Raw genomic sequence first — 13,123 nt, 5'->3', positions numbered from 1 at the left:
GGCCCTGGGCCTGCTTCACCTTGTTACAATAAATAGATGACCCCTGCACCCCATCCTCTGTATACTCCCTCACCATCGCCATACTCCCAAACATCTCACACTCAGCACAGCCTGTGCACAGCCACACGCGATGTTCTTTACCTCCGAACCACTGGTACACAATGTTGCAGACTTCCGATCGGAAATTGTCGTTGTGGAACTGAATCCAGGACTGGGGGAAACTGCAGCAGAAGCTGACGTACACGGCCTGACTGAGGGTGCTGGGCAGCTCCTGAGGGCAACAGAAATTTTTTTAATTAAAACATTTTAAAAAAAAAAATTTAGATTACCCAATTATTTTTTCCCATTAAGGGGGCAATTTAGTGTGGCCAATCCACCTAGCCTGCACATTTTTGGGTTGTGGGGGCGAAACCCACGCAGACACGGGGAGAATGTGCAAACTCCACACGGACAGTGACCCAGAGCCGGGGCCGAACCTGGGACCTCAGCGCCGTGAGGCAGCTGTGCTAACCACTAGGCCTCCGTGCTGCCCTGAGGGCAACAGAAATAACAGCAAAAAATAAAAAACATCATGGACACGGAGGCCACAACTGCCACCGGAATTTGGCCTCGGCCAACAGGATCTGTAAAAAAAAGAGAAGGGATGGATCAGTGAAGGAAACCGGCTAAATCAATGATATCGTTGATTTAGCCATTTTGATGTAAATACATTAAAGCCCAGTTCAAAATGGCTAAATCAGTGATCCTTTTACCTATCAGAAATAGTTGGTTTCCTTCAATCAGGAAACATACCGACCGAAACACGCACTTGCCTTTTCCACAGGGTTGGACAGTTCAGAATGTGGACAAAACCCTCAACAGATTTCCGTACCAGGATAGTGTGCAACAATTTGTTACTTTGGGCAGGCTGGGAGTGGGGGATGGGGGCAATGATGAGAGGGAAAATCCCCTCAGTTTTAATCAATTATATATCAGAGTTGGTTATTTTGTAGAACCTTGGTCAGACAGCCTTGGCTAACTGCAGGATCCCTGCGCCATGGGGCCTTAGAGAAGGTTCGATCTCTATTAGATCTCCAATGATACCTCTCTCTTCATCTGGCTGTACAGAGTATCTCTAATCATCTCTTCCAGCAATTTGCTCATAACTGACGTGAGGCTAACTGCCCGTGTGGGCAGCACGGTAGCACAGCGATTAGCACTGCTGCTTCACAGCTCCAGGGTCCCAGGTTCGATTCCCGGCTTGGGTCACTGTCTGGGTTGAGTTTGCACGTTCTCCCTGTGTCTGCGTGGGTTTCCTCCGGGTGCTCCGGTTTCCTCCCACAGTCCAAAAATGCGCAGGCATATTGGCCACACTAAATTGTCCCTTCGTGCCCAAAGATGTATGGAGTAGGTGAGGTTACGAGGATAGGACGGGGGAATGGGTCTGGGTAGGGTCCTATTTCAATGGGTCGTGCACACTCAATGGGCCAAATGTGGCCTCCTTCTGCACTGTAGGGATTCCATGGAAAGCCTGCTCTCACAGTCCCAACAATCAATTGCAACTGCCACTAGGCAAGGGGACTTTCCCCTCAATTAGTGGGACCTTCTACCCTTGGCCCCCTTTTATTTGAACTCACCTAGAATGAGAAGGAGACCATTTGGCCCATTATGTCTGTGCTGGTTCTCTCAAGGAGCAATTCACCAAACGCCGTCTCCCGCCTACTTCCCGGCATGATCTTCCATTTCAGATAATGATCCGATTCCCTCAAGTGCCTCAATTGACCCCGCCTCCACCTCATTCTCAGGCAGTGCATTACCTGGGGCCTTCCAAGTCAGAGCCACGGGCACAACCAACTGAGCCGTTCGGGCTCTGGGGTTTGAGGTCTCACCTCTCCCCGGTGGCACTGCGGAGGTTTCAAAGCTGCTGGCTTGTGGTTTTGAGCCTACCTGCCATTCCGAGATGGGAGGCAGCCTCTGGTAGAATTGTCGAGTCGATTCCACTGCCATCAGGACCCGTCTTCAGGGTCCCAAATCCCACGGAAAAATCCCACCCAGACACAGTCAAACATTTGGGAAATTCCAAAAGCAGAATTCTTTGCAATTTCCGAGCCTGAGTTGTGGTGCACAAAGGAATAATTCATCTCCTGGCTCCTCAGCCTGGCTATGCAGTCAGAGTGGGATTGGTCTGTGCAATTGGTCTTGACCATCAGTCAGAGTGGGATTGGTCTGTACGAGAGCTCTGTACGTCAGCGTGGGATCAGCTGCTGTGCTGGGCCTGAGCAGTGTCAGAAAACAAGGGCAGTTTTAATTATTTATATATGTAGTTGTGGGTATCAGAATAAGGTATAGTTTAATTTTGTGAATCTGTATTTGAAAGAGTTAATAACTTCAGTTTGATTTACATGCATGCATGGTACTAAGGGTTTACAACGTGAAAGCACACAAGGCTCAAAAGAAAACTAGGTTGTTGCTTAGCAACCGGGGCCACACTAGGAAGAAACTTTTGAGTTAGTTGTAAGCTAATGCCAGGATAGCTGACCAAGAATAGGGAGGTCCTAGGTGCTGTCAGGCAGCAGTGCTAACCACTGTGTCACTGCAAAGCAACATTAGACTTCCCAAAAGAACAAAAGACAGCCCCGTGGAGTTAGGACAAAAGTATATCTCGGGAAGGCAGTTAAATGAAAGGAACAAAGAACAAGAAGTTGAACAAGGTCCTATTCAGGAGAATTCAAGTAAGAAGCAGAGAAAATGCTCTGAGTTAAAGAGACTGCTACATGAACCAGATTTGAAGTTGACTAGGCTAGAAGTCAGACATTTAAGGGAAATCCAAAGTTGAGTGACATCTTAATAGTGCCTGTGAAACAGTAGTGTTCTGTTGGCTTGGCTGGGTTCCTGAGAGATTGTGTGGAAGCTTAAATGCACATAGCAATCCAAGAATACCAAAAGGAGAGATTGAATTCCTGGAGGTGGATCCTTGGTGAAGGCATCCGAGAGAGACAGAGTTGTTTGGGAGAAGATTCCAAGTCTGTTCTTCAAGAGTGGGGTTTGTAAACACTCATGTGGAGGCTGCAGTTCCAGTGAGACAAGTTGGTTCACAGTGTGACAAACATCTAGATAGAACAGTACAGCACAGAACAGGCCCTTCGGCCCTCAATGTTGTGCCGAGCCATGATCACCCTACTCAAACCCACGTATCCACCTTATACCCGTAACCCAACAACCCCCCCCCCCTTAACCTTACTTTTATTAGGACACTACGGGCAATTTAGCATGGCCAATCCACCTAACCCGCACATCTTTGGACTGTGGGAGGAAACCGGAGCACCCGGAGGAAACCCACGCACACAGGGGGAGGACGTGCAGACTCCACACAGACAGTGACCCAGCCGGGAATCGAACCTGGGACCCTGGAGCTGTGAAGCATTTATGCTAACCACCATGCTACCCTGCTGCCCCCTGCTGCCCCCGATCCCACTGCCCAGACCCATCGCACAGACCGATCCCACTGCTCAGACCCATCGCACAGACCGATCCCACTGCCCAGACCCATCGCACAGACCGATCCCACTGTCCAAACACATCGCTTTTATTAGGACACTACGGGCAATTTAGCATGGCCAATCCACCTAACCCTCACATCTGGGGGGATTTGAGGAAAAACTCACTGAAGTTGCATTGGGTGCCAACTATCAATTGATTTCATAGTTTGGTGCATCTAACCTCAGTTGGCCAGTTGGTTTACATCGGCGGTGTACTTACTGAGAACAATGTAGTATCAAATATATATTGTAACTTATGGTTCCTTACAAAGCTGTGTACATCTGTAAAGAAATGGGCGGGCTGAAGGAGTAGTGTATTATGGTTAGTTCTTTTTGTTTAATAAAGAGTGAGATCGGTCTGTGCGATGGGTCTGGGCAGTGGGATCGGTCTGTGCGGTGGCCCTGGACAGTGGGATCTGTCTGTACGATGGGCCTGGACAGTCAGAGTGGAATCGGTCTGTGCGATGGGTCTGGGCAGTGGGATCGGTCTGTGCGATGGGTCTGGGCTGTGGGATCGCTCTGTGCGATGAGGCTGGATAGTCAGAGTGTGATCGGTCTGTGCGATGGGTCTGGACAGTGGGATCGGTCTGTGCAATGGGTCTGGGCAGTGGGATCGGTCTGTGCGATGGGTCTGGGCAGTGGGATCGGTCTGTGCGATGGGTCTGGGCAGTGGGTTCGGTCTGTGCGATGGGGCTGGGCTGTCAGAGTGGGATCGGTCTGTGCGATGGGGCTGGACAGTGGGATCGGTCTGTGCGATGGGTCTGGGCAGTGGGTTCGATCTGTGCGATGGGGCTGGGCTGTCAGAGTGGGATCGGTCTGTGCGATGGGTCTGGGCAGTGGGATCGGTCTCTGCGATGCGTCTGGACAGTGGGATCGGTCTGTGCGATGGGGCTGGGCTGTCAGAGTGGGATCGGTCAGTGCGATGGGTCTGGGCAGTGGGATCGGTCTGTGCGATGGGCCTGGACAGTGGGATCGGTCTGTGCGATGTGTTTGGACAGTGGGATCGGTCTGTGCGATGGGTCTGGGCAGTGGGATCGGTCTGTGCGATGGGTCTGAGCAGTGGGATCGGTCTGTGCGATGGGTCTGGGCAGTGGGATCGGTCTGTGCGATGGGTCTGGGCAGTCAGAGTGGGATCGGTCTGTACGATGGGGCTGGACGGTGGGATCGGTCTGTGCGATAGGCCTGGGCTGTGGGATCTGTCTGTACGATGGGTGTGGACAGTGAGATTGGTCTGTGCGATGGGTCTGAGCAGTGGGATCGGTCTGTGCGATTGGTCTGGACTAGGGGTGGGCAAACTTTTCCGTGCAAGGGCCACATTCAGAAATTCACAATTCACAAAGGGCCGCATAGTACATTAAGTAAAATAATTACTTCACCCGGTTATGATTCTGGGCGCCTCATATAGAACATAGAACAGTACAGCACAGAACAGGCCCTTCGGCCCTCAACGTTGTGCCGAGCAATGATCACCCTACTCAAGTCAACATATCCACCCTATACCAGTAAGTAACCCAACAGTGGGATCCGTCTGTGCGATGGGCCTGGACAGTGGGATCGGTCTGTGCGATGGGTCTGGGCAGTGGGATCGGACTGTGCGATGGGCCTGGACAGTGGGATCGGTCTGTGCGATGGGGCTGGACAGTGGGATCGGTCTGTGCGATGGGCCTGGGCAGTGGGATCGGTCTGTGCGATGGTGCTGGACAGTCAGAGTGGGATCGGTCTGTGCGATGGGTCTGGACTAGGGGTGGGCAAACTTTTCCGTGCAAGGGCCACATTCAGAAATTCGCAATTCACAAAGGGCCGCCTAGTACATTAAGTAAAATAATTACTTCACCCGGTTATGATTCTGGGCGCCTCATATAGAACATAGAACAGTACAGCACAGAACAGGCCCTTCGGCCCTCAACGTTGTGCCGAGCAATGATTACCCTACTCAAGTCAACGTATCCACCCTATACCAGTAAGTAACCCAACAGTGGGATCCGTCTGTGCGATGGGCCTGGACAGTGGGATCGGTCTGTGCGATGGGTCTGGACAGTGGGATCGGTCTGTGCGATGGGCCTGGACAGTCGGATCGGTCTGTGCGATGTGTGTGGACAGTGGGATCGGTCTGTGTGATGGGCCTGGACAGTGGGATCGGTCTGTGCGATGGGTCTGGGCAGTGGGATCGGTCTGTGCGATGGGGCTGGGCAGTGGGATCGGTCTGTGCGATGGGTCTGGGCAGTGGGATCGGTCTGTGCGATGGGTCTGGACAGTGGGATCGGTCTGTGCGTTGAGTCTGGGCAGTGGGTTCGGTCTGTGCGATGGTGCTGGGCAGTGGGATCGGTCTGTGCGATGGGGCTGGGCAGTGGGATCGGTCTGTGCGATGGGGCTGGGCAGTGGATCGGTCTGTGCGATGGGTCTGGGCAGTGGGATAGGTCTGTGCGATGGGCCTGGGACAGTGGGATCGGTCTGTGCGATGGGTCTGGGCAGTGGGATCGGTCTGTGCGATGGGTCTGGGCAGTGGGATCGGTCTGTGCGATGGGGCTGGAGAGTCAGAGTGGGATCGGTCTGTGCGATGGTCTGGGCAGTGGGATCGGTCTGTGCGATGGTCTGGACAGTGGGATCGGTCTGTGCGATGGGTCTGGGCAGTGGGATCGGTCTGTGCGATGGGTCTGGACAGTGGGATCGGTCTGTGCGATGGGTCTGGGCAGTGGGATCGGTCTGTGCGATGGGTCTGGGACAGTGGGATCGGTCTGTGCGATGGGTCTGGGCAGTGGGATCGGTCTGTGCGATGGGGCTGGACAGTGGGATCGGTCTGTGCGATGGGCTGGGCAGTGGGATCGGTCTTGTGCGATGGGCCTGGGCAGGGGATCGGTCTGTGGCGATGGGCTGGACAGTGGGATCGTCTGTTCGATGGGCCTGGGCAGTGGGATAGGTCTGTGCGATGGGGCCTGGGCAGTGGGATCGGTCTGTGCGATGGCTCTGGCCAGTGGGATCGGTCTGTGCGATGGGTCTGGGCAGTGGGAGCGGTCTGTGCGATGGGTCTGGACAGTGGGATCGGTCTGTGCGATGGGGCTGGGCAGTGGGATCGGTCTGTGCGATGGGTCTGGGCAAGTGGGATCGGTACTGCTGCGATGGGCCGGATAGTGGGATCGGTCTGTGCGATGGGTGCTGGAAGCAGTGGATCGTGTCTGTGCGATGTGTCTGGGCAGTGGGATCGGTCTGTGCGATGGGTCTGGACAGTGGGATCGGTCTGTGCGATGGGTCTGGGCAGTGGGATCGGTCTGTGCGATGGGTCTGGACAGTGGGATCAGTCTGTGCGATGGGCCTGGGCAGTGGGATCAGTCTGTACGATGCGCCTGGGCAGTGGGATCGGTCTGTGCGATGGGTCTGGACAGTGAGATCGGTCTATGCGATGGGCCTGGGGAGTGGGTCTGTGCGATGGGCCTGGGCAGTGGGATCGGTCTGTGCGATGAATGTGGACATTGGGATCGGTCTGTGCGATGGGCCTGGACAGTGGGATCGGTCTGTTCGATGGGACTGGACAGTGGGATCGGTCTGTGCGATGGGTCTGGGCAGTGGGATCGGTCTGTGCGATGGGACTGGACAGTGGGATCGGTCTGTGCGATGGGTCTGGGCAGTGGGATCGGACTGTGCGATGGGCCTGGACAGTGGGATCGGTCTGTGCGATGGGGCTGGACAGTGGGATCGGTCTGTGCGATGGGTCTGGGCAGTGGGATCGGTCTGTGCGATGGGTCTGGATAGTGGGATCGGTCTGTGCGATGGGTCTGGATAGTGGGATCGGTCTGTGCGATGGGTCTGGGCAGTGGGATCGGTCTGTGCGATGGGCTGGACAGTGGGATCGGTCTGTGCGATGGGGCTAAACAGTGGGATCGGTCTGTGTGACGGGGCTGGGCAGTGGGATCGGTCTGTGCGATGGGTCTGGACAGTGGGATCGGTCTGTGCGATGGTGCTGGGCAGTGGGATCGGTCTGTGCGATGGCCTGGGCAGTGGGATCGGTCTGTGCGATGGTGCTGGGCAGTGGGATCGGTCTGTGCGATGGGCCTGGACAGTGGGATCGGTCTGTGCGATGGGGCTGGACAGTGGGATCGGTCTGTGCGATGGGTCTGGACAGTGGGATCTGTCTGTACGATGTGTGTGGACAGTGGGATCGGTCTGTGTGATTGGTCTGGGCAGTGGGATCGGACTGTGCGATGGGTCTGGGCAGTGGGATTGGTCAGTGCAATGGGTCTGGGCAGTGGGATCGGTCTGTGCGATGGGCCTGGATAGTGGGATCGGTCTGTGCGCTGAGTCTGGGCAGTGGGTTCGGTCTGTGCGATGGTTCTGGGCAGTGGGATCGGTCTGTGCGATGGGTGAGGACAGTGGGATCGTTCTGTGCGATGGGGCTGGACAGTGGGATCGGTCTGTGCGATGGCGATGGACTGTGGGATCGGTCTGTGCGATGGGGCTGGGCAGTCAGAGTGCGCTCGGTCTGTGCGATGGGTCTGGACAGTGGGATCAGTCTGTGCGATGGGCCTGGGCAGTGGGATCAGTCTGTACGATGCGCCAGGGCAGTGGGATCGGTCTGTGCGATGGGTCTGGGCAGTGGGATCGGTCTGTGCGATGGGGCTGGACAGTGGGATCGGTCTGTGCGATGGGCCTGGAAAGTGGGATCGGTCTGTGCGCTGAGTCTGGGCAGTGGGTTCGGTCTGTGCGATGGTTCTGGGCAGTGGGATCGGTCTGTGCGATGGGTGAGGACAGTGGGATCGCTCTGTGCGATGGGGCTGGATAGTCAGTGTGTGCTCGGTCTGTGCGATGTGTTTGGGCAGTGGGATCGGTCTGTGCAATGGGTCTGGACAGTGGGATCGGACTGTGCGATGGGGCTGGGCAGTGGGATCGGACTGTGCGATGGGGCTGGGCAGTCAGAGTGGGATCGGTCTGTGCGATGGGTCTGGGCAGTGGGATCGGTCTGTGCGATGGGTCTGGGCAGTGGGATCGGTCTGTGCCTTGGGTCTGAGCAGTGGGATCGGTCTGTGCGATGGGTCTGGGCAGTGGGATCGGTCTGTGCGATGGGTCAGGACAGTGGGATCGGTCTGTGCCTTGGGTCTGAGCAGTGGGATCGGTCTGTGCGATTGGTCTGGGCAGTGGGATCGGTCTGTGCGATATGTGTGGACAGTGGGATCGGTCTGTGCGATGGGCCTGGGCAGTGGGATCGGTCTGTGTGATTGGTCTGGGCATTGGGATCGGTCTGTGCGATGGGTCTGGGCAGTGGGATCGGTCTGTGCGATGGGCCTGGGTAGTGGGATCGGTTTGTGCGATGGCTCTGGGCAGTGGGATCGGTCTGTGCGATGGGCCTGGGCAGTGGGATCGGTCTGTGCGATGGGCCTGGGCAGTGGGATCGGTTTGTGCGATGGCTCTGGGCAGTGGATCGGTCTGTGCGATGGCGATGGACTGTGGGATCGGTCTGTGCGATGGGGCTGGGCAGTGGGATCGGTCTGTGCGATGGGTCTGGGCAGTGGGATCGGTCTGTGCGCTGAGTTTGGGCAGTGGGTTTGGTCTGTGCGATGGGGCTGGACAGTGGGATTGGTCTGTGTGATGGGCCTGGACATTGGGATCGGTCTGTGCGATGGGTGAGGACAGTGGGATCGCGCTGTGCGATGGGGCTGGATAGTCAGTGTGTGATCGGTCTGTGCGATGTGTTTGGGCAGTGGGATCGGTCTGTGCAATGGGTCTGGACAGTGGGATCGGACTGTGCGATGGGGCTGGGCAGTGGGATCGGACTGTGCGATGGGTCTGGGCAGTGGGACCAGTCTGGGCGATGGGGCTGGACAGTGGGATCGGTCTGTGCGATGGGTCTGGGCAGTGGGATCGGTCTGTGCGATGGGTCTGGGCAGTGGGATCGGTCTGTGCGATGGGTCTGGACAGTGGGATCGGTCTGTGCGATGGGTCTGGACAGTAGGGATCGGTCTGTGCGATGGGCTGGGCAGTGGGATCGGTCTGTGCGATGGGCCTGGGCAGTGGGATCGGTCTGTGCGATGGGGCTGGGCAGTGGGATCGGTCTGTGCGATGGGTCTGGACAGTGGGATCGGTCTGTGCGATGGGTCCTGGCAGTGGGATCGGTCTGTGCGATGGGCCTGGGCAGTGGGATCGGTCTGTGCGATGGGTCTGGACAGTGGGATCGGTCTGTGCGATGGGTCTGGACAGTGGATCGGTCTGTGCGATGGGTCTGGACAGTGGGATCGGTCTGTGCGATGGGTCTGGCAGTGGGATCGGTCTGTGCGATGGGTCTGGGCAGTGGGATCGGTCTGTGCGATGGGCCTGGGCAGTGGGATCGGTCTGTGCGATGGGTCAGGACAGTGGGATCGATCTGTGCGATGGGTGTGGACAGTCGGATCGCTCTGTGCGATGGGTCTGGGCAGTGGGATCGGTCTGTGCGATGGGGCTGGACAGTGGGATCGGTCTGTGCGATGGGGCTGGACAGTGGGATCGGTCTGTGCGATGGGGCTGGACAGTGGGATCGGTCTGTGCGATGGGGCTGGGCAGTGATCGGTCTGTGCGACGGGTCTGAGCAGTCAGAGTGGGATCGGTCTGTGCGATGGGGCTGGGCAGTCAGAGTGGGATCGGTCTGTGCGATGGGTCTGTACAGTCAGAGTGGGATCGGTCTGTGCGATGGGCCTGGGCAGTGGGATCGGTCTGTGCAATGGGCCTGGGCAGTGGGATCAGTCTGTGCGATGGGCCTGGACATTGGGATCGGTCTGTGCGATGGGGCTGGACAGTGGGATCGGTCTGTGCGATGGGACTGGACAGTGGGATCGGTCTGTGCGATGGGCCTGGGCAGTGGGATCGGTCTGTGCGATGGTGCTGGGCAGTGGGATCAGTCTGTGCGATAGGCCTGGACAGTGGGGTCGGTCTGTGCGATGGGGCTGGACGGTGGGATCGGTCTGTGCGATGGGTCTGGACAGTGGGATCTGTCTGTACGATGTGTGTGGACAGTGGGATCGGTCTGTGTGATTGGTCTGGGCAGTGGGATCGGACTGTGCGATGGGGCTGGACAGTGGGATCGGTCTGTGCGATGGCGATGGACTGTGGGATCGGTCTGTGCGATGGCGATGGACTGTGGGATCGGTCTGTGCGATGGGGCTGGGCAGTCAGAGTGCGCTCGGTCTGTGCGATGGGTCTGGGCAGTGGGATCGGTCTGTGCGATGGCGATGGACTGTGGGATCGGTCTGTGCGATGGGGCTGGGCAGTCAGAGTGCGCTCGGTCTGAGCGATGGTCTGGACAGTGGGATCGGTCTGTGCGATGGGGCTGGACAGTGGGATCGGTCTGTGCGATGGGGCTGGGCAGTGGGATCGGTCTGTGCGATGGGGCTGGGCAGTGGGATCGGTCTGTGCGATGGGTCTGGGCAGTGGGATCGGTCTGTGCGATGGGCTGGGCAGTGGGATCGGTCTGTGCGATGGGTCTGGGCAGTGGGATCGGTCTGTGCGATGGGCTGGCAGTGGGATCGGTCTGTGCGATGGGTCTGGGCAGTGGGATCGGTCTGTGCGATGGGCTGGGCAGTGGGATCGGTCTGTGCGATGGGTCTGGGCAGTGGGATCGGTCTGTGCGATGGGTCTGGGCAGTGGATCGGTCTGTGCGATGGGCTGGGCAGTGGGATCGGTCTGTGCGATGGGCTGGGCAGTGGGATCGGTCTGTGCGATGGTCTGGGCAGTGGGATCGGTCTGTGCGATGGGTCTGGGCAGTGGGATCGGTCTGTGCGATGGGTCTGGGCAGTGGGATCGGTCTGTGCGATGGGCTGGGCAGTGGGATCGGTCTGTGCGATGGGCCTGGACAGTGGGATCGGTCTGTGCGATGGGTCTGGACAGTGGGATCGGTCTGTGCGATGGGTCTGGACAGTGGGATCGGTCTGTGCGATGGGCCTGGGCAGTGGGATCGGTCTGTGCGATGGGCCTGGGCAGTCAGCGCGATGGTCTGTGCGATGGGTGTGGGCGTTGGGATCGATCTCTGCGATGGGTCTGGATAGCGGGATCGGTCTGTGTGATTGGTCTGGGCAGTGGGATCGGTCTGTGCGATGGGTCTGGGCAGTGGGATCGGTCTGTGCGATGGTGCTGGACGGTGGGATCGGTCTGTGCGATGGGTCTGGGCAGTCGGATCGGTCTGTGCGATGGGTCTGGGCAGTGGGATCGGTCTGTGCGATGGGTATGGGCAGTGGGATCGGTCTGTGCGATGGGTCTGGACAGTGGGATCGGTCTGTGCGATGGGTAGTGGGATCGGTCTGGGCGATGGGTCTGGACAGTGGGATCGGTCTGTGCGATGGGGCTGGTCAGTGGGACTCGGTCAGTGCGATGGGTATGGGCAGTGGGATCGGTCTGTGCGATGGGTAGTGGGATCGGTCTGTGCGATGGGTCTGGACAGTGGGATCGGTCTGTGCGATGGGGCTGGTCAGTGGGATCGGTCAGTGCGATGGGTCTGGGCAGTGGGATCGGTCTGTGCGATGGGGCTGGTCAGTGGGATCGGTCAGTGCGATGGGTCTGGGCAGTGGGATCGGTCGTGGGATGGGGCTGGACAGTGGGATCGGTCTGTGCGATGGGGCTGGGCAGTGGGATCGGTCTGTGCGATGGGCCTAGACAGATTGGATCGGACTGTGCGATGGGCCTGGACAGTGGGTTCGGTCTGTGCGATGGGTCTGGACAGTGGGATCAGTCTGTGCGATGGGCCTGGACAGTGGGATCGGTCTGTGCGATGGGCCTGAGCAGTGGGATCGCTGTGCGATGCGGCTGGATAGTCAGAGTGGGATCGGTCTGTGCGATGGGTCTGCGCAGTGGGGTCTGTGTGCGATGGGGCTGGACAGTGGGATCGGTCTGTGCGATGGGGCTGCACAGTGGGATCGGTCTGTGCGATGGGGCTGGGCAGTCAGAGTGGGATGGGTCTCTGCGATGGGTCTGGACAGTGGGATCGGTCTGTGCGATGGGGCTGGACAGTGGGATCGGTCTGTGCGATGGGCCTGGGCAGTGGGATCTGTCTGTGCGATGGGTGAGGGCAGTGGGATCGGTCTGTGCGATGGGCCTGGGCAGTGGGATCGGTCTGTGCGATGGCGCAGGACAGTCAGAGTGGGATCGGTCAGTGCGATGGGGCTGGGCAGTGGGATCGGTCTGTGCGATGGGCTGGGCAGTGGGATCGATCTGTGCAATGGGTCTAGACAGTGGGATCGGTCTGTGCGATGGGTCTGGACAGTGGGATCAGTCTGTGCGATGGGGCTGGAGAGTCAGAGTGGGATCGGTCTGTGCGATGGGTCTTGACAGAGCGATCGATCTGTGCGATGGGACTGGGCAGTGGGATCGGTCTGTGCGATGGGCCTGGGCAGAGGGATCGGTCTGTGCGATGGGCCTGGGCAGTGGGATCGGTCTGTGTGATGGGCTGGACAGTGGGATCTGTCTGAACGATGGGTGTGGACAGTGGGATCGGTCTGTGCGATGCGTCTGGGCAGTGGGATCGGTCTGTGCGATGGTCCTGTACAGTGGGATCTGTCTGAACGATGGGTGTGGACAGTGGGATCGGTCTGTGCGATGAGTCTGGGCAGTGGGATCGGTCTGTGTAATGGTTGTGGGCAGTGGGATCGATCAGT

The 13,123-nt window shown here is 58.1% G+C and overlaps 1 protein-coding gene across 3 annotated transcripts in view; it reads right to left on the bottom strand.

The window, feature by feature from the left end:
* Positions 1–13,123, bottom strand: part of LOC119956444 (protein FAM227A-like) — an 87,983-nt gene that overhangs the window by 48,758 nt on the left and 26,102 nt on the right. For all 3 annotated transcript variants that reach the window (XM_038783689.1, XM_038783688.1, XM_038783691.1), the window contains one exon: positions 142–271. In XM_038783689.1, the coding sequence (XP_038639617.1) occupies positions 142–271 (130 nt within the window). The remainder of the gene's footprint in view (positions 1–141; positions 272–13,123) is intronic.

The sequence above is a fragment of the Scyliorhinus canicula genome, chromosome 23, assembly GCF_902713615.1.
Source record: "Scyliorhinus canicula chromosome 23, sScyCan1.1, whole genome shotgun sequence".
Taxonomy (NCBI): Eukaryota; Metazoa; Chordata; class Chondrichthyes; order Carcharhiniformes; family Scyliorhinidae; genus Scyliorhinus; species Scyliorhinus canicula.
The sequence above is the reverse complement of the archived record's forward strand: the minus strand, read 5'-3'. Positions and strand labels throughout refer to the sequence as shown.